At 41.3% G+C, this 20,688-nt stretch overlaps 1 protein-coding gene across 15 annotated transcripts in view; it reads right to left on the bottom strand.

Annotated features, from left to right (window-relative positions):
* The window catches only part of yeats2 (YEATS domain containing 2), a 136,956-nt gene that overhangs the window by 12,749 nt on the left and 103,519 nt on the right, over positions 1 to 20,688 (bottom strand). For 13 of the 15 annotated variants that reach the window (XM_043701856.1, XM_043701846.1, XM_043701845.1 and 10 more), the window contains 7 exons: positions 18,921 to 19,082; positions 16,619 to 16,737; positions 12,743 to 12,901; positions 6,714 to 6,938; positions 6,217 to 6,502; positions 3,686 to 3,794; positions 2,354 to 2,430 (listed from right to left, as the gene is read on the bottom strand). In XM_043701856.1, the coding sequence (XP_043557791.1) occupies positions 2,354 to 2,430; positions 3,686 to 3,794; positions 6,217 to 6,502; positions 6,714 to 6,938; positions 12,743 to 12,901; positions 16,619 to 16,737; positions 18,921 to 19,082 (1,137 nt within the window). The remainder of the gene's footprint in view (positions 1 to 2,353; positions 2,431 to 3,685; positions 3,795 to 6,216; positions 6,503 to 6,713; positions 6,939 to 12,742; positions 12,902 to 16,618; positions 16,738 to 18,920; positions 19,083 to 20,688) is intronic. The other 2 variants (XM_043701854.1, XM_043701855.1) reach the window with 2 other exon arrangements.

Below are 20,688 nucleotides of genomic sequence, written 5' to 3'. Positions count from 1 at the left end.
TGGTGGAGGCTGGTACAATTGCAACATTTAAGAGGCATTTGAATGGGTATATGCATAGGAAGGGTTTGGAGGGATATGGGCCGGGTGCTGGCAGGTGGGACTAGATTGGGTTGGGATATCTGGTCAGCATGGTTGGTTGGACTGAAGGGTCTGTTTCCATGCTGTACATGTCTATGACTCAATGACAAGCTTTAGTAAAATCCATATTGACTATATGAACTAATATACCCTCATCTACATACCTAGTCACCTCTTCAAAAAATTCAATTTTATTAGACACAATCTTTGATTTGATTTGACTGATTTATTGTCACGCGTACCTAAGTACAGTGAAAAGCTTTGTTTACAAGTAGTACAGGGAGATCATAGTAAACAAGGACATACAGATCACAGGGTGAAAAAATACTAGACAAGAGGCATATAAGTTACATCGCACAGGGTGTGCACTAGGCAAGATCAACATTAGCAAAACTAACATTTTTTTAAGTTAGGGAATCCAGCCTAATAACAACAGGGAAGAAGCGGTTCTTGAACTTCTAGTGTGTGTTCAAGCTTCTGTATCTTTTGCCTGATGGAAGAGGTTGTAGGAGAGCATTACCAGGGTGTGATGGGTCTTTGATGATGTTGGCAGTCTTTCAACAACTGTGTAAATGAAATCCATGGATGGAAGGTTGGCTTCCATGATGATCTGGGCTGTGCACACAAGTTCTGTGGTTTTGTATAGTCCTGGGCAGAGCAGTTGCTATAGCAGGCCGTTATGCACCTGAACAGTATGCTTTCACTGATGCATCTGTAAAAGTTGGTTTGGGTCCTAATGGACATGCCAAATTTCCTGAGCTACCTGAGGAAGAAGAGGCATTGTTGTTCCTTCTTGACACCACGTCTACATGGGAAGTCCAGGACAGTTTGCCAGTAACCATCACTCCGAGGAACTTGACACCCTCCACTCTCTCAACATCCATTGATGTAGACAGGGTCATGAAGAAGGGATTATGCCCGAAACGTCGATTCTCCTGCTCCATTGATGCTGCCTGACCTGCTGCGCTTTTCCAGCAATACATTTTTAAGCGGAGACAGGGTCATGTTCTCCTCCTTTCTTTCTGAAGTCAACGATCAGTTCTTTGGTTTTGCTGACATGCAGAGAGAGGTTGTTATCATTGCAGCATGTCATCAAGCCCTCTATCTCCTTTCTGTATTTCAACTCGTTGTTTGATATCCGTCCCACCATTGTGGCATCGTCAGCAAACTTGTAGGTGGCATTTCATTCGGAATATGGCAACATAGTCATGGGTGTACAGGGAATACATTTGGGGGCTGAGAACACATCTTTGGGGTCTCCAGTTTGGGTGCTATCGTGGAAGAAGTACAGTTATCTATCTTCACTGATTGCGCTCTGTGTGTCAGAAAGCTGAGGATCCAGTAGAGGGCAGAGCCGAGACCTAGGTCTCAAGAGTTTTGAGATCAGCCTGGACGGGATAATGTTATTGAAGGCAGAGCTGCAGTCGATGAGCAGGAGTCTGACATAGGTGTCCTTGTTGTCCAGGTGTTCCAGGGATGTGTGCAGAGCCAAGGAATGGTATCCACTGTGGATCTGTTACATCAGTAGGCAAGTTATAGAGATTTCAGGCAGGATGGGAGAATAGAGTTGGTGTGGGTCATGACCAGCTTCTTGAAGCACTTCATGATTATGGAGGTCAGAACCTCTGGGTGGCAGTCATTAAAGCATGTTGCAAGTGCTTTCTTAGGTACTGGGATTACAGTGGTCCTCTTGAAGAAGGTGGGAATTTCAGCTTGAAGGAGGGAGAGGTTGAGGATGTCGGTGAATACCTCCCGCCAGCTAGTCCACACAGGATCTAAGTACACATCCGGAGACTCCATCTAGGCCCATCACATTCATGGGCCGACTCCCAGGAAGATGGATCTGATGTCTGCAGTGGTGACAGTGGGCACAGGTATGTCTGGGGCTGTCGGGGCAGGTGACACCACCCCTTTGATTAATGCTTGACTCTGTCCCTCAGAAATGTTTTCTAAGTTCCCCTACCACAGATATTAGACTCACTAGCCTGCAGTTTTCCTGGTTTATCCCTACCACCTTTCCATAAAATCCAGAGGACATCATGGCACTATTTCTAAAAATAAAAGCAGGGGATCTTCTTCTTGGTTTCCTGCCCAATATTTATGATTCAGTCAACATCTCTCTAAAAAGTAACTGCTGGAATATCTGCTTCAAACCAATTCAAAATCCAGTCAACATGAATGCATTGATTTGTAGTTATTAGATGGTCTGTCTGCAACTTTTGAGTTCAAAGCTAAAACTAGTAACTCAGTAAAATAAAAATCAAAGATTACTCACGCTTTTTGGGAGCAATCAGAGGCACCTTCTTCAGGATGGCAGTCAGTAGCTGCTGTACATTCTCAATGTATTCAAGACTAAAGGCAGTAAGGAATAAGGTGCTGGTGAGTGCTCAGCATGCATCTGTAAAGCAGTGACATCTAGCACCTACTGTAATTAAAATAATTACCTGCCTTTTCTCTTCAGGGATTGAGATATTGACCTATCCTTTAACCTAAATGCCCAGTTCACTTTTGCCAGCTCTACTTTCATGTCCTTATATTGCCCTTGTTTAAATACAAAACAGTAGTCCACCCAGGGTACTTTCACTATAAGGTCAGGAATTATTTCCACCTCATTGTTCAAACCCAGATCTAGTTCAGCCTGGCACAAAATGGAGAAACACAACAGGTTTGGCAGCATCTGTGGAGAGAAGGCAGAGTTAACATTTCAGCTCCAGTGACCCTTTTTCAGAATGGACCTGAAATGTTAACTGTTTCCTCTCCACAAATGCTGTCAGATCTGCTGGGTTTTTACAGCAATTTATAATTTTGTTTCTGATTTCCAGCATTCACAGTTCTTTGGTTTTTATTTGTCTAGTATAGCCTGCTCTCTGGTTGGTGCCATTACATACAAGTCTAACAAACTGGACTAAAAATACTTAATGAATTCCTCCTCTAGACCTCTTTTTCACATCTGATTATTTCAGTGTACACGTAGGTTAAAATCCCCCATGATAATCACTGGCCCTTTTTAACAGGCTCCCATTATTTCTTCCTCAATACCTTACCCTATCATCTGGTTACTGCTAGGGGGCCAGTACACAATTCTCACAAGTGAACTTTTTATTATTAAATGTCATCTTCACCCAGAATGCTTTGATGTCCTGGTTTCCTGAATTAAGGTCATCTCTCTCTATTGTGCTAACATCATCTTTAATTAATAGAGCCATTCCTCCAACCTTTCCTAGCTTCCTGTCCTTCCTAAATGTCACATCCTTTCAATAATCAAGTCCCAATCTAGGTCATCCCGCAGCCACATAGATTTCACAGTCATGCATCACCAGGTTTTCATAGACATATTTTCTTCCCCAAGCGTGATCAATGAATACAGGTGAAGTCTCCATCCCGATTTCCAGGATGTAGCTAGGCATTGACCAGAATGTGCCTTACCAGGGAGAGGTTGTTGAAACAGCAAAAATGGAGCTTCACTCTGTGTCTGCCTCTGCTGTACCTGTCCCGAAAATGTTTGTTGGGACACTGTAGGTTGAGTTGTGTTCTGTAACTAAGCTCTGAATACAATACAGAGAGGCATTCATGACAAAGGGATTTGCAAATAAAAAGCAGGACTTACTCAATAATTTCAAATGGCCCATCCAATCCTCCTTGCTCCACTTTCACAGTGCTTGCTGTGGGTATCATGGGGCTGAAGCAAGCACCTGCAGCAACAGGCTCAGCTTTCACTTTCAAAGGAAATGGCAGAATGATAATCAGACTTTATTTTACTCAATAGACAGGAAATAGACAAACCAGATACATTGGATTACATTTTGCAGCAAGTTATGCATCATGTTTAACCCCTAAAGTATTAACCAGCTCTAAGTGCCTTCCCACTTATTTCTGAGGCCAGACAAAGCATATATTTTGTCTGTTTCCATGACTAGTTTCTCCTGGAATAGCTCACTAGGGCTGTTGCCAGAGGCAAAGGCTTGAGGGTTGCAGTTGTGCATCAAGCATGGCTGACTTGGAGACCCTCGCCTTCTTACTGCCTGCCACTTGGCCACATCATGAACACACCTTCTGTGGCTACCTGGTCCTGGAGAAGCACTCAACGTTCTGGCTTACAGACATGACATTACCGAGTGCACCACAAGACCCCTTTCCTGTCCACTAATGTCATCTATTTCCAACTAATTGCCCTAGTGTGTTGCTTAATTGAATATACATGCAAGTCTAGGAAAGATGATTCATATTTGTGTCTAGTGCTATAGAGACCAGCTCTAGTTCAAAGAGATTAAATAGGACATCTTAACATTTTTGTGCGCAGTTAGTTTAAAACTACTTGTTCTCACTTCATATCATTTTCACAAATCTAAATGTCTGTGAAATGTGGCCCTGTGATATTACCACATACGATTAGCCAGAATCTACCAGCTGAGAAATCAGAAATATGTATAAAACTAGATATGTGACAAACTGTACTTCTTGTAACAGCTCAATCTGAGAGACTGGATCACAGAAACCAGTCCACTGCAAAATATAATCATTGTACAAAAATTCAGCTTGTGCTGCTCGATATAAGTCAATGGAATTGTTAGACGACTGAAGTAAGTGGACTTATCAATGTACATGTGCAGTTTACTTCAGCATTCAATCGTGGCTGATAGGGTTCTCAATCCCATTTTCTCACTTTCTCCCTGTAACCTTTGATTCCCTTGGCAATCAAGAACTTATCTCTGTTTTAAATATACTCAGTAACCTGGCCTCCACAACCTTCTGCGGCAATGAATTCCACAGATACACTACTCTCTGGTTAAGGAGGTTTCTTCCTATCTTCATTCTAAAGGCTTTTTCCATCATTCTAAGGCTGTGCTCTTGGGTCCTCATCTCTCCTGCCAACGGAAACAACTCCCAATGTCCATGCTGTCCAGGCCTTTCAGTATTCTGTAAGTTTCATTCAGAACACCTCCTCCCCATCCTTCTAAAGATGGACAGATGGATTAGAATAGATGAATATTTGATGACAGGCATTGACCGATGGGTTGAATGACCTTTTCTTATTCTAATCTCAGTTTCCAGCACTTGGCCCAGACTGCTTTGCCATTTCAAGTACTCATCTAAATGGTTCTTAAATGTCTTGTGTGTTTCTGCTTCTACCACTTAGTTCCTATCACTTAAGCCTCTGGGTAAAACTTTTCAGAGCCCGTCTAGCTCTCCAGTAAAAAACTCTATGACTATGAAATCACTTCTTTGTCCTATTTCTCTTCATAGAACATTCCTGCCATCTTTGGAAATAGAGCAATGAGTCATTTATTGCACTCTCCTTTTCTGAGATATGGAAACCAAAACTGTGCACTGTATTCAGGTGTGAATTACACAACTTGCTGTACAATTGAATTAAGACCTCGCTACTCCCATACTCAAACCTTCTTGCTATAAAGGCTAACATTCCATTAGCCTTCCTAGCAGCTTGCTGCACCTGTATGTTTGCTTTCAGTGGCTTATCAAAATGGACAACTAAGCCCCTTTGTACATCTACACTTTACAGCTTCGTAACATTTAAGAAATATTCTGCACATCTGTCCTCCTACCAAAATGGATAACCTCACATTTTCTGACATTGTATTCTATCTGCCATGTTCTTACCCTTTCATGGCGTCTGTCCAAATTCTCCTGAAGCTGATTTACATGTTTCTCAAACCGCACATTCCACTTAGCTTCATAGCATCAGTTAAGTTGAAAACATAGAATTTGGTCACTACCTTAAAATTCTTTATATAGATTGTGAACAGCTTGGGCCCATAATGGCTCTTGTGGTACAGTGATAGTATCCCTACCTTTGAGCCAGGAAGCCCAGGTACAAGTACCACCAATTCCAGAGGTATGTAATAACATCTCTGAACGAGTTCATTAGAAAACAGTTTTTGTGATCTTTGCAGTACCCCACAATTCACAGTCTGACAACTAAATTCTAGCAAGGCTGAACAAAAGAAAGATCTTGAAGAAATAGCAAGACAAAAACAAGTGTAGTATTCAGTACCTTCCCTCACTACAAGTACTGTGGAAAGAGTCACTGCAAGTGTCTATGATGAGTGGTTCTACCCTCCTGCTCAAAATGGAATAGAGATTTAACTGGTTCCTAAATACCAGAAACTCCCATCTTACCTGATACTGTTGGTGTGGCTTTTCCGCTTGTTGTGCTCGTTCCAGCAATGGAACTGGATGCAAAGGAGGCCACACTAGAGCTAGCTGAACTGCTGGTCTTGCTGGGTCCCCCAGCACTGGGCTGCGAAACCACCACGTGGGTTGTGTGTGAGCCAACAGAAACAACAGAAGGCGACAGGGTGGTGCTGGGCTCTGCATGGGATACTTGCACGGAGGGCTGCTGGCCTGAGGCCTTTGCTGTGGACACAGCGGGAATCACAGGAGGGCTGGAGCCCTTCACTTCTGACTGTGAACAAAAGGAAGAAGTGACATCAGTGTTGGAGTGCGCGCAGAGTGTTTACCAGAATTCAAAACCAGGAGTCACCTACAAATTACCCTCTCTGAAACCAAATAAAACAATCCCAGGGTAAAAAGGTGTCAGAACGCTCAGCATACGGTGTGCTGTCATTCTTTATTACCGCTGATTATGGATCTCCCCTTCTACTCTACCCTGTTACCTGCAGAGCCACAGTTCCTACGGTTGCTGGTGCTGTTCCAGATACTGGTGTTGAGAGGCTGGCCGTCGTAATGACCCCTCCAGCTACCCGCAGGGTGGTGGTGCCAGGCTGAGAGAGAGGAGACGCTACAGACAGTGGCCTTGCTGCTCCGTCAGGTGAGGGAGAATGGACGAGTGAGGAAACGGCAGCTGAATGCAGAGAGGACGCCTGGGCACTGGGGACAACCTGTTCATAAAACAAGTACATTTACTCCCGCTTTAGTGATAAACACAATGCAATAGACAGTGGCAAAGGGCTTACCACCATCTTGTCAAAGTGTCAACTTTCCAAACTGCATGAGGTGGGTCATTTTTCCCTGTGAGGCTGTCCCATATCTGTACCAGCAGCAAACATCCACAGACTATGGACCCTAATGGAAGCAACAGGAATGCTACTTTTGGTTGGCTTCACCATAGGAGGCAGGCTGTGCAACTCATGCTCTTCGCGAATAAGAACTACAGCCAGATAGGTTTAAATAGAGCAGTGAACATACTAAATACTTTAAGCAGTTATACAAAGAAATAACAAGCAGAATAGATGGACAAGTAGTGGACTAAAGTTAGGAGAGGGGACCGAAAACTAGAACAAAGAGATAGGTTCTCACACGTTCTTTAAGGGAGGACAGAAAAGTGAAGAGGGAGACAGCAAGAAATGGATTGTATGATCAAAGGAAGTGGTGAGGCTGGATGCATCAATGAAAGTAGAGTCTGTGTGTCTGTAGATGTATGAACAAATAGTAAAGGATATTTGCCCTTCTATAGATATGGACATTCTATAGATTCTGGAATGGATCCAGCAGACTGAAGGTATCAAATGTCACCCACAATTAACGGTAGCAGGTAGAGAAAACAGAGAGTTACAGACCTTGCAGCCTTACATCAGTAGGAGTGGAAATGCTGGAATATATTATAAAGGATATGATAAATTAACATATAGATAATAATGATCGGATTGGGCACAGTCAGCTTTGACTTGTAAATGGGAACCAGCATTGGACAAACCTGTTGTAGTTCTTAGTTATAAACAGAATTGACAAAAGGGAGCCAGTATATTCTTGGATTTTCAGAAGGATTTTGATAAAGTCCAGTGCAGTAGGTTGGTTAGCAAAATTAAAGTACATGAGAAGAAGCAATGCATTGTTATGGATTAAGACTTGGCTAATAGACAGAAAAAACAGTAGAAATTAATGGATCGTTCTTAAATTGGCATGCTGTGACCACAAGTTACCACAAAAAACTGCACTTGCGGCCAGAGTCATTCACAATAAATATATTAATGATTTGAAAGTGAGAACGAAATGTAATATGTGTAAGTTTGCAGATGGGAATGTGTGTTGCAAGGAAGACACAAAACAGTTTCAAGAAGATTTAGATAATAGATTTATTTACCAGAACAAAGCAGAGGGAAAATAGTGCAATAAAATTTGAGGTGATTCAATTTGTTAGGAGGAATTGCTTAAAAGGTAGATGCACAAATTAACCTACATGTCTTCATCCATAAGTCACTGAAGGCTAACATGCAGTTGCTACAAACAATCAGGAAGGCATGATGGTGTTTATTGCAAGAGCATTTCAACGTAGTAGTAATGAAGTCTTGCTTCAATTATATAGAACTTTGGTTCGACAGTCGCTGGAGTAGTGTTTGAATTTTGGTGCCCTTACCTTAGGAAAGATATTATTACCATAGATGCAGTGCAGCAAAGCTTTACCAAACTTGCTTCTGGCATAGATATACTATCTTAGATATTGGACAAACTGTGGCTGTATCCTCTAGAGTTTTGAATGAGAGTTGATCTCATTGAAACCTACAAAATACTTAAAGGGAGATGTTTGCACGGCTTGAGAATGTAAAACTAGGGAATATAATTTCTAAGGGGAACTCCATTTCGGACTGAGATGTGCAAGAATATTTACATCGTGGATTGTGATTGTTTGGAATTCCCTACTCCAAAAGGCTATGGAAGCTCAATCATTGAGTATATAATAATGGTGATTGACAGGTTTCTAAATAACATTGCTGTAAAGGGATCTGGGGACAGTGTGGACCAAGGGTGGCACATTGGTTTAGTGGTTAGCACTGCATGAGGGACCAAGGTTTTGATTCCAGTCTCGGGTGACTATCTGTGTAGAGTTTGCACGTTCTCACCGTGTCTGCAAGGATTTCCGCTGGGTGCTCTGGTTTCTTCCCACAGTCCAAAGACATGCACATTAAGTGAGTTAGCCGTGGGGATTGTAGGGTTACAGGGATAGGGTAGGGTCTGAGCTCTTTGGAAAGTCAGCATGGACTCAATTGGCCAAATGGCCTGTTTCCACGCTGTAGGAAAGGGTGTTAAAGTGGATAGTCAGCCATGAAAATACAAAGGTAGAGCAGGTTCAACAGGCTGACCAGACCTAACTGTTATTCCTAAATAAAAACTGAAAGAACTGCGGATGCTGTAAATCGGAAACAAAAATAGAAATTGCTAGAAAAAAGTTCAGCAGATCTGGCAGCATCTGTGAAGAGAAAACAAAGTTAACGTTTCGGGCCCAGTGACCCTTCCTCAGAAACATTAAAGCTGTTTTCTCTTGACAGATGATGGCAAATCTGCTGAACTTTTCCAGCAACCTCTGTTTTCACTATCCCTGCTTCTGTTTTCCTATAAATTCTTAGGGAGTAAATGTGAATCAGAAAATCTAGATTGTTCCGAAAGTGCAGGGGTATTCTGAACATAAAAGTCCTCCCATATACCCTCCTCCTCATCCTTCCTGAAAGGAATGTAACTCAGCAGTCCTGACTTTGTTAACTGCAAGCTGGGAGCTCTGTCGGTCACTAGATTCTCTGGACTGCCCCGACACTAAAGCTTCTTTCAAACATTAAGGGACATACAGGTAGTTGTTGCATTTTTTTTGATAAATTGCTGAAGGCACTGAATCATTTAAGACTGTGAGAGTAACAGGCAAAGGGTATTATGTTGGTAAAGGTCAGCAGACAAATGCTAGCTACAAGCCTGAGGCGATGATATCAATGTTTTACAACAGCAGCAGTGTGCATTCTTCCACATGAGGCAATTGGAAAGATTCACTGATGAGGAATAAATCAGCAGCACCAAACAATGGGCTGTGAATAGAAGCTAAGGAAATTGAAATTGTTCCCAATGCCTGGAGAACTCATGTGGAAATGCAAGGCAGAATCTTGTTGATGACCGAGGACATGCAGTGATGCTGGTAGGGATGTCTTGGTTTGAGGTTGTAGGCAGAGGCCAAGAGAGAGGTGGAGTGGGATACAAAGGTAGGAGGGTGAATCCTAGTGAGCACCGCCCTGCCCATCAGCCATTGATTCTCTTTGACCAAGCGACCCCATGCCTTCCCTTTGAGCTCTGAAGTGACAAGTCATCTGCAGGTAAGGGGCTACATTCACATTTTAAAAATGTGTTGCTGGAAAAGCGCAGCAGGTCAGGCAGCATCAAAGGAACAGGAGAATCGCTTATGCCCGAAATGTCGATTCTCCTGCTCCTTTGATGCTGCCTGACCTGCTGCGCTTTTCCAGCAATACATTTTTAAGCTCTGATCTCCAGCATCTGCAGTCCTCACTTTCTCCTAGCTACATTCACATTGCAAAGTAATAGTACCCTCTGCAGCTGGGGCCTCAACTGGCAGCAGGGCAGGAAGGTCAATCATGGATCGATTTACCCAGAACTTAATTCTGATGAAGGTGGTGGGGTTTGAGCATGCCACTACCCCACTTAATTATGTGACCTTCCCACCTCCATGCTTACCAATTCCACCCACTGATTCTAAATATGAGAAACGTTCTGAGCAATGTTCTCGCGATGCTATGCTGATGACAGGCCTCATGGCTACTCCGTGAATAAACAGAGCATGCACCAGCAACGCTTTGCAAGCAATCTTAAAGGATTGCACAGTGCATGTCAATCATGCACAACAAACAGAAATTAGAGGTACTGCTGCCTAATGTCATGCATATTACATAAAACATAAGAAGACCTCAATAAAGCAAACTAATTTTTCATTTCAGAACTTCTCAAACTCAAACTCGTAAGATCGAGCAGAACATGTTGTCTTCTGGAGCCATAGTTTGTTGCCACTGAATAGCTAGTTAAATCATTTCAGAAGGCAATTACATGTTACGTGGAGTCACATATAAAAATGATCACGTAGAGATGGCAGTTTTCCTTCCTTAAACTTTAGTGAATCAGTTGTGATTTTACTGCTGCCTAATACTGTAAGGGACAAGCACAATAAAAGACAATGCAATTAGCTTTTTAATTTCCAGATGTTTTTGACACTAAACTCAAACTGCCAAACTGCCACGATGAGGTTTGAATGCCGTTGGAAAACAGAAGCTCGAGGAGATTTTTTACTGGTATTCAGAATTATGAAATGTCTGGATCAAGCAGATGATGGAGAAAACCATTCCCATTGGTCCCATCAAGAACCAGAGGGCAGAGATTTAAGTGGATGGTCAAATGAAACAATAACAATGTGAAAAAAATGTTTTGTGTGCAGCAATTGGGTAAAATCTGGAATGCACTGCCTGAGAGTATGTTGGCAGCAAGTTCAAATGAAGCTTTCAAAAAGAAATTGTATCAGTATCTGAAAAGGAAAAATGTACAGGCTTCTTGTGTTGAAACTATTCTACGATTCTGCACCATGTACTCAAAGCATGATCAGGCATAGATGCTGCTGGTGAGAATGGGAGAAAATGTACAGAGGTGTGATTGAGATTTCTGTGTACCTCTTAGTTTTTGTCTACTTTTCTAAATAACGCAATGATTCATCATACCGTACTCATCAAAAACAAACCAACTGTTTCACAAGTGAAATAAAGTTTATCTAAGATGATCCATATGTTGTGACAACTTTTGCAATGACTCACTGGTTTGTCCGAGACTGGTGTCCAGTCAATTCAATTATAAATATGATGTTGTGAGTCATTCTAAATAGCTTCCGTAGATTTTACCAAACTGAAAGGATAGACAACCAAGGAATATTACTAGTCTCATACCATAGTGCAGCAGTATTGATTATTCTCCTTACACAAGTACTATGGTTGGCTTTATAATGACTGCCATACCTGTGTTCCTGATACTAGTCTTTTACATCCATAATGCTTACTTAATATATTTGGTACTTAAGATTTAAGTCAGTCTTTTGTTGTGTTACCTCCATCACCTTTTGACTGAAGGCATAAAGATCCCACCAAGATGGTAGGATAACATCAATGCTGAAACAAACTGTATCTGTTTTCTGGCCATATTAGACATTAACCTAGATATCTGAGCAATTGTAAACACTCTTTCCTTGGCCAAAGGAAATTAGGCCGCACATACATCGGAACCTCCAAATCAAAGTGAAAAATAATGATACAACAAAAATAACCTATTTTTTTAAAAAGCCACAAAATATAGCACTTGTATTCTTTCTTGACATTTCTGAACCAGGTTCCACACTCAATTATTTGAGTGGGCCTTAATCCTCAACCCCATTCCAATACAAAGTATTCATCCAATTCCTCATTGTGACGCTAATCGAAAAAGAATTAATGGTTTCATTTTGAGTTCTGTTGCATTGATTCATTCTGGGGTAGGGAAGTAATTCTTCACACACAATGGGCTGAATGGCCTCATGCTGGGTTGTATCTTTTCTAAGGTTCTTATGCTTTTCTTAAGGTTTGTTATATTACCCTCAAACATTCCATTTCTCCTGTAAACACAACCTTCACTCTTTTTGCCAAGTCAATTTTAATGCAACCTTCCAATAATGCATTGGCAACAATCTCCTTAGGAATCTTCTGAAGAGGTGTTTTGTTGGATGGTTTAATCTCAAATCTATGTAGATTATTTGTCTGTCATTTTATGTAACTCAACACATTGGATTTAGGGCAAAAAGCTGTGCCTCGAAATAGTTATGCCCACGTGTTCTAAAATTAACAGAATTAATGCCGAAGTAAGAAAGCTCTGCCCCAGCAGTTGAACAGAAAGCAGCATTTACCTGTGCAAACACTGCTTTTTGTGTAGCAGAGACTCTGATTGCCTGCTGTTGGGTGCTTGTAGAAGATGGTCCCTGCACTGCTACGCCAGATGCCACAGAGCTAGCAGGTCCATGCTTCATAGAGGCCTGAGTGACTGGCTGGCCAACCAGAAAAGTGCCCTGGAAAGAAAAATGGCAATCTCAATGTGAAGAATTCAGCACCTCCTGATATATGAAGTTATTGGTTCCAAAAGATCCCATCTGTGAAGTGCAATAAAGCATTTCTAGCTGCACCTACCTAGTTTACAGATGGTTAGTGAAACAGGACTTAAAGAGTCGCAGAGTCATACGCGCGGAAACAGATTTTTTGGTCCAACCAATCCCCTGCTTGACCCCTGTCCCTCCGAACCATTCCTATTCATGGCTTTTAAATGCTGTAACTGTATCTGCATCCACCAGTTACTCTGGCAGTTCATTCCTCACCAAATCACACTGTGTAAAAATGTTGCCCCTCATGCCTTTTTAAAATCTTTCTCCTCCCACCTTAAAAATACACTGCCGAGTTTTGAACTCCCCCACTCTACGGAAAAAAAAACCCTTGCCATTCTGCTTATCTATGACCCTCATGAATTTACAAACCTCAATAAGAATTTATAACCCCTCAACCTCCTATGTTCCAGTGAGCAAAATCCCTGCCTTTTCAGTCTATTTTTACATCTCAATCCTTCATTCCTGGCAACATTCAGGCAGATCTTTTCTGAACCCTCTCCGGTTTAATAATATCCTTCCTATAACACGACAACCAAAACGCACATAGTATTCTAGAAGAGGTCTCATCAACATCCTCTATAACCTGAAGATGACGTCCCAACTCCTATATTCAAAGGTCTGAGCAATGAAGGCAAGCATACTAAATGCCTTCTTAATCACCCTGTCTACCTACAATGCAAATTTCAAAGAATTATATACCTGAACTCCTAGGTCTCTCTATTCTACAACACTACCTAGACCCCTTCTATTAATTGTATAAGTGTGGTCCTTGTTTGTATTACCAAATTGCAATACCTCACATTTATCCAAATTAAACTCCATTTGCCCATTGACCCAATTGATCAAGATCTCTTTGTAATCTTAGATGACCTTCTTCTCTATGCCACCGACCTTGGTGTCAATTGCAAACTTATGAACTATGCCTCTTATAGTATGACAAACAAAAGTGGATCAATCTCTGAGGAACACCGCTGGTCACAGGCCTCCAGTCTGAAAAAGAACTCTCCACCACCATTTTCTGTCTCCAACCATTAAGCCAAATTTCTATCGAATTGGCAAACTCTCCCTGAATGCCATATGATCTAACTTTATTAGTTAGGAACTGCAGAGCCTGCAGTGGTTCAGCAGAGAAACTTAACGGTAGTTGAATGTCATTCTTTCAAAATAATGATTAGTTTTAATAATGTAGTGAGGGAAACTGTTTCTTCTGGCAGGATAGTTGGTACTTGGAAGATATAGATTTGTTGTAATTGGCTGAGCAATCAGAGAAAAGATTATTTGTTTTTAAACACTGCCAGAAATGGAGATAAGAATTACAAAACCTTTCAGAGGGAACTGAATATATCATTGGGAAAGGAAACATTTCAGAGGTGTGATGAAGAAACAGGTTTAAATACAAGTTCTTTTAAAGAGCTGGCACTGAGATGATGGGACAAATTGCCTCCTTCTGTGCTGTAAGATTTTATGGAAAGCTGCTGCTTTAGTGTACATTCCCTTAGGTATATATTATCAGTCAATCACATGCAAAGCAAAGTTGGATCTGCTTAGAAAAATTATTATGCAGTGAAGTACACTGCCCAGCTAAGGTTTTAATACATTATCATGCATTGTGTTAAGTTCATTTGAGTGAGGCATTGTTATGGCGATACCTTGTTCTGTGGAGGAAAAAGTCTGTGTCTTCTTTTGGCAATTTTCATAAAATCCAAAGTGAAACTTGTATATTCTGAAAAGGTTGTGATTTGGGTTCCGAGCAAGTACCTTCGTTCAGAGAAACTCCAGTGTGACTTGGGATTGCTTTGGAGGTAAATGTTAAGAAGCAACACATAAATAGACGGCAAATTGGGAAATTGAATTATTGCTGGTCTCAAAGCCTGCAGGTCACAACAGATCCTGCTGGAAAAGCAGGGTGAGGACTCTGAGGATAAAGTAGGGGCTGTGTTACTATGTGCGATACAGTTGGAAAGGTCAGAGACCTGAAAACAGGGAGAATAGGAATTGTGGACTGGAAAGGACTCACCACTGCTGCCATTTCAGCTTTGCCAAAGGCAGAAATATTGTTTAAAGGGGTTGAAGAGGATAATCTCTGGAAATTCTTGTAACTGTGAGTGTATCAATTATTTCTGAAAATGTGCATTTTAAGTGTAATTTATTTAGTGATTAATGCTTCAAGTGTACTTAATTTTGTTCATTTTGCAGTTGAAGTTTTAAGAAGTGATTTTTTAAAAATACAGAACATAGAACATAGAACATATTTTTGGCTTTCTTCCACTGGCAAAATCAGGAATCTTTCCTTTCTTTGGTCTCTATGGGGAACATAACAAGGAAACATAGGAACAGAAGAGACAATCCAGCTCCTCAATCCATTCAACTAGATACTGACTGATCTGTACCTCAAGTCCATTTACATGTACTAACTTTATATCCTTTGACTTGAAAACTACCATCATCCTTGAATACTCATTTTTTTTGTAGGCGAGTATTTCAAATTTTCACTACTCTTTTAGTGAAAAAATGCATCCAGAATTCCCATTAAATAGTCTAACTCTAACTTTACTCAAAAAGAAAATAGGTCCTCTATTACATCTTTCAAACATTTCCAACACCGCAATTAGACCATTCTTTAACCTCCTGAAGTCAAGGGAATATAAATGAAATTTAGGCCACCTGTCTTAATAATCTAATCTCAAACCCTGGTATCATTCTCTGTACACCATTCACAGTGTGCCAGTTTCATCAGTCCACCAGATTTGGCAATGCCTTGAAGCCTATTTCTCCAATTCTACCATTACAGTGGAGCTGATGAAGCAGAAATATACCAGAATGATTGGACACAGGTTGAAAAGCAGCACTGTAATATGCAAATTTTTGATGAGCTTTCATTGTAGAGTAAGTCCCAGAGCATCTTCACTCAAGGGTACCTGCGTGACATTGCTGATTTAAAGATGATGTATATGATCACCTTGCTGAATGAAGCTGAATTTAGTGCTGAATCAGAGAGCATTTTTACACAGTAACTTGACTGATCCTGTTCCAAATTCAGTTCACCTAAGGACTTCTACGAGAGAGAGAGAGAGAGGATGAGAAAGAGAGAGAGAAAGAGAGAGAGAGATTGAAACAGAATGACATAGATAAAACCATAGATAGAGAGAATGAAATAGAGATAGGAAGATGTGAATCGGGATAGAGAGCAATAGAAAGTGAAAGATAGAAAGGTATAGGTATAATAGAAAGTAGTCTATTTAGGCTAGATTCCAACAAAGGAACCAAACTTAAAACTCTCTTTTAAATCACAGCCCACAGCAGAAATTCACTGGCAACATTGCACAAGCAGTGTTTGAAGTACTGTCTAAACAGTAACAGTTTCAGGTAGTTATAAAAAATGGGATTAACAGATTTATATCAGGTAAGGATTTTAAGGTTTGCAGAAGACCAAGAATCAATATTTAATGGTCTACATTCTGAATGGTTTACTCCCATTCTGATATTATCAATCAATCCACCCACCAACAGTAGTTTTATGAAAATGGAACTTTTTTTGTCATTTGTTCACTTACTTCCGTCTTGACCAATGAGAAACAGCAAGCCAGGTAATTGGACATTAATGTATGAACGCATCCTGGGACTGACCTGTGGCGTTTGCTTAAGGATGTACGATGTGTAACCCAGCTGCTGGGGTAATCCACTAACTACTGTTCCCTGGATGCTGCCAGTCGTGCCTGTTGATGCTCCCTGCACTTGCTGTGCTGCTAAAAGAACACAGTCCACAAGAACATGGCATGAATTAAAAAGTGATGACTACAGAGCAGAAATTGGCCAATGCATGTCCTCATGTGTAGTGACACCAGTGATACTGGATGTGAATGTGGTTGGTGCTGGGGCAATAATAAGACTATGCACAGAGAGGTGGGGGATGGGGCAGCAGGTGAATGTGTGCTGTATATTTCTGTGCAGTCAACCCGAGTAGTGCGGCTATGGCTGGCAAGAGCGAAAGGCAGCAATGTTTCAATTACACAGAGGTGATGGGGTAATTCACGCCTGAAGCTCCTAAAATACGCATGAAAAGTTAAATCACAGGGATGTTTCCATTTCCCCAAACACGGGAGAGACTGAATCTGTGAGAAGCTGCTCCTCCAATCATATACCTTCTCCACCAATCGCAGATTCCCTCTCTCCCACTCTTGTTGCTCCTCCAGAGGTAGAACCTGTGATGGAGGAACAATAAGGAAGGGAGAGAGGATCATGTCTTTGGATCAGTTGGAGGAGTAAATTCTGGTTGTTCTTGGGGCCATCGAGCAGGGGAGCTGCGTAGGCTGGAGCAGTAAGATATTCATCTCTATTTTCAGAGAGGCGATCTCATTCAAATGTACAAAATATTCAGGGATTGATAGGGTGGACACTCCTAGTTGGGCAGTCTAGAACCAGGGGCACAATTAAAAAATAAGGAGGCTGCCACTTAGGACTGAGATGAGGAGAACTTTATGTTCACTCATAGAGTTGTGAATCTGGAATTTGCAACCTCAGAGAACTGTGTAAGCTCAGACGTTCAGTATGTTTAAGGTAGGCATTGATAGATTTCTGATTACCAATGGGAGAAATGGTCATGATAGTGAGGGTAGAAGATATTGAGGTGTTCCATCAGCCATAACTGTACTAAATGGCAGAGCAGGCTCAATGGACTGAATGGCCTAATCCTTTCCCAACAGGAGTACCCACTAGGACATGGTGTCAGCTACAGTGGGGTCGGAGTGTGGGGGTGGGAGGGAGAATCAGAGCCTTTGTGTTGGCCAGAAGAGTGAGTCAGGAGTGAGAAGCATGTGTTGTATGATACACTAATAACTAAGTAGGTACCATAACATTTCACAGTTCATACATTTCATCTATCACTGATCAAGTTTGTAACCACTCATAACATTCAACATGCTGGCAACTGAGGGAAGGACACACTGCACCTTTTACAATGCACACAACAGGGAAACAATAGGATGGCGGACGCCTGAAATACTTTGAATTGAGGCACCAATATAAAGAGGTGCATAATTTATAAATTGCTTACCTAAAATGCATTATCCTACATTCATTTTTTACAAGGTTTTCAGAAATCAATTTGAAAATCACATTTTTCCTATTTACTATGATAGTTATTGGAACGTCTGTATTAAGATTACATCATTTTTACTGAAAACATGCATTTAACTATTCATATTGGCGAATATATAAAAAAGCATGGAGATCTATTTCGTAATACATTATAAAAATTATTTTAGAATAACTTACGAAAAACAACTCATTTATAGGTTTTACGCCAAAGAAATTAGGAATGTATGTACATAATCTCTTTTTTGGGCTATTGTGTGCGCGCATTAGCAGTAAGGCTCCGTGTGGTAATTTGCAGGGAGTGGAGCAGCATGTAATGAGTGGTGGCAGTAAGGATGTGAGCACTGGAGGAGAGGACAGTATTAATTCTGCGCGACTGTGTGTTGTGAGGAGGGAGTAAGAGAGCCCAAGTCTATAATCTCTGTGTTTCAAACTATTTGGGACTCAATTTCGGTGTGAACATGGTTATGCACAGACAGGCACTGGACCTGCACTATTTAATCTGATGGATAACTGGAATACATTTTACAGATGACCAAGGTCAAGGATTCTATTTGGACTAGAATAAATGGAAGAGATCTGATTTATTGATTAGTGGCACACTGTAACACACACCATAAATCAACTACACAAACAGAGGAGACACGGCCAATATTGTCAGTAATGACAGCAACCCTCCACTGCAAATTCTAATAATCTTTACTTTTTTCTATTTGACCCCTGGTCAGAGCAGAGACTAGATCTGATCTATGGCCTCATACGTCTCCCTAGAGAGTCAAATGGTGGCCTGAGCCTCTACAGCCAAACTTAACTGAAATGACCAGAAAGATCTTACCTGCTGGGTTAGCAGCACGAAGGATGGCCCCCTGAGGTATTAACAACAGCTTTCCTTTGCCGGAGGGGTTCTTGCTATTGGTTGTTAGGTAGAGTTTGGTCCCTGGGGGAAGATTGGCCAGGTTGGCTAAGTTGGTGGCTGGAAGCTGTAGCGTTGCCATAACTGATGGGTAAAAGAACAAAACGTGAGACAAGACACAGATAACCTTCAGCACTTTGCACATCTATCGTTTGCATCTGTGCATTGTGTCTAGCTGCTTTTCAGATTGGGAGGTGAGCCTCAACCAACACGATCAAACGCACTGTGGCCACTGACTGAAGATATACGACGGCCTCAGATTCTACTACGTTTCTGATGATGTCCTGTTTTCGAGTTTTATACAACATCCAAAATGCTCTTTTAATGGCTGTGCTAATAGATAATTAAAATTTGCTACAGTATTCCCAATTGTGTGTCATCCAGCACAGAAATACTACCCACGTCTCTCGGACTACCATTGTCTGTCAACAGCAATAGTTGGGATGTGAGAAAATTACATGGTTCAGTTGGTAGCGCTTTCATCTAAGTTACAAATTAGTTCAGGTCCCACTCCAGGATTTGAGCATAATGATCAAGGCTAACAGACAGTGTGGTCCATATGGAGCGCTGGCGTATTGAGGTGCTGAGGCTTGAATGAAAAATTAAATTGAATTCTCGAGTATGCTATAAGCAGAATATGAAAGATCCCATAAAGCTGTTCCAAAGGAAAGCAATAAAGTTATTTCTTCTGCCCTGGCCAATATTTATCCCTCAATCAGCATCACAAAAGCAGATTATCTGGTCTTTATGCCATCACTGTTTGCGGGGGCTGGCTGTGTGCAAATTGGCTTCTGCATTTTATCACATTACAACAGGAGCTACACATCAATAATATTTCATTGACCATTGACCAGGCACTACATTAATGCAAATCTGTCTTTTTGTAAGCTCAACAATACAAAATGGCTAGGTCGGCCAAATACTACCCCAGATATTCATATAGCGAAGTGGCTGTGCTCTTTTTAAACCATAATTTGTCCTTTATTTCATTTGGTAAATATTCACATTCTCCAATTTGATTTCTGTTGAGATCTCACTCTCAAGACACCCACAGTTCTCTCTCTCTCTCATTCTTTCCCAGGTACCAAAGGAAAGGAACTGGTTGTGAAGAACAACTGATGGCAAGTTCTTCCCTTTTTGCCCTCTAGCTCTGCAATGCTCAGGGAACTCTGCATTCCTCCAATTCTGGCATCTTGGGCTTCCCCAATTTATTTTAGTGACTGTTCCTTCAGTGGACTAAGACTCTGAGATATGGAGTTCCATTCCCAAATGCCTAAATCCTCTTTCTCTCATCCGCTAATATGCTCCTTAAACTTACTACAGGTGGCAATTTTCATCGCACATCTACACTGAGGGTGTTGTCTCTTCATGCACACAATTTCATTCTCCAGCAATATGTCTAAGTAGCTATACTTCACTGTTAAGTCAACAGACTGTTTTACTTGCAAGTAAAACCAACTCTCCTGTTGGTCACCTGTCAAACATTTTCATCTTCTGGAAAGAGTTCCTAGGTGGCAGTAGAGAAAGAGAAATCTGGAAGTTATTCCTTCTTATTTACTGAAGAACTCCACAATAGATTTCCAGTTGCCCCAGTAATGATACCAGCTGGGCTCAGCAGCAGCTGTCACCACTGATTCGAAAGGGTCATTGGCTCAAGCCTCAATTCAGCACATAAATCAAGCTGACACTG

This window comes from Chiloscyllium plagiosum, chromosome 13 (assembly GCF_004010195.1).
Source record: "Chiloscyllium plagiosum isolate BGI_BamShark_2017 chromosome 13, ASM401019v2, whole genome shotgun sequence".
In the NCBI taxonomy this organism is placed as follows: domain Eukaryota; kingdom Metazoa; phylum Chordata; class Chondrichthyes; order Orectolobiformes; family Hemiscylliidae; genus Chiloscyllium; species Chiloscyllium plagiosum.
The sequence above is the reverse complement of the archived record's forward strand: the minus strand, read 5'-3'. Positions and strand labels throughout refer to the sequence as shown.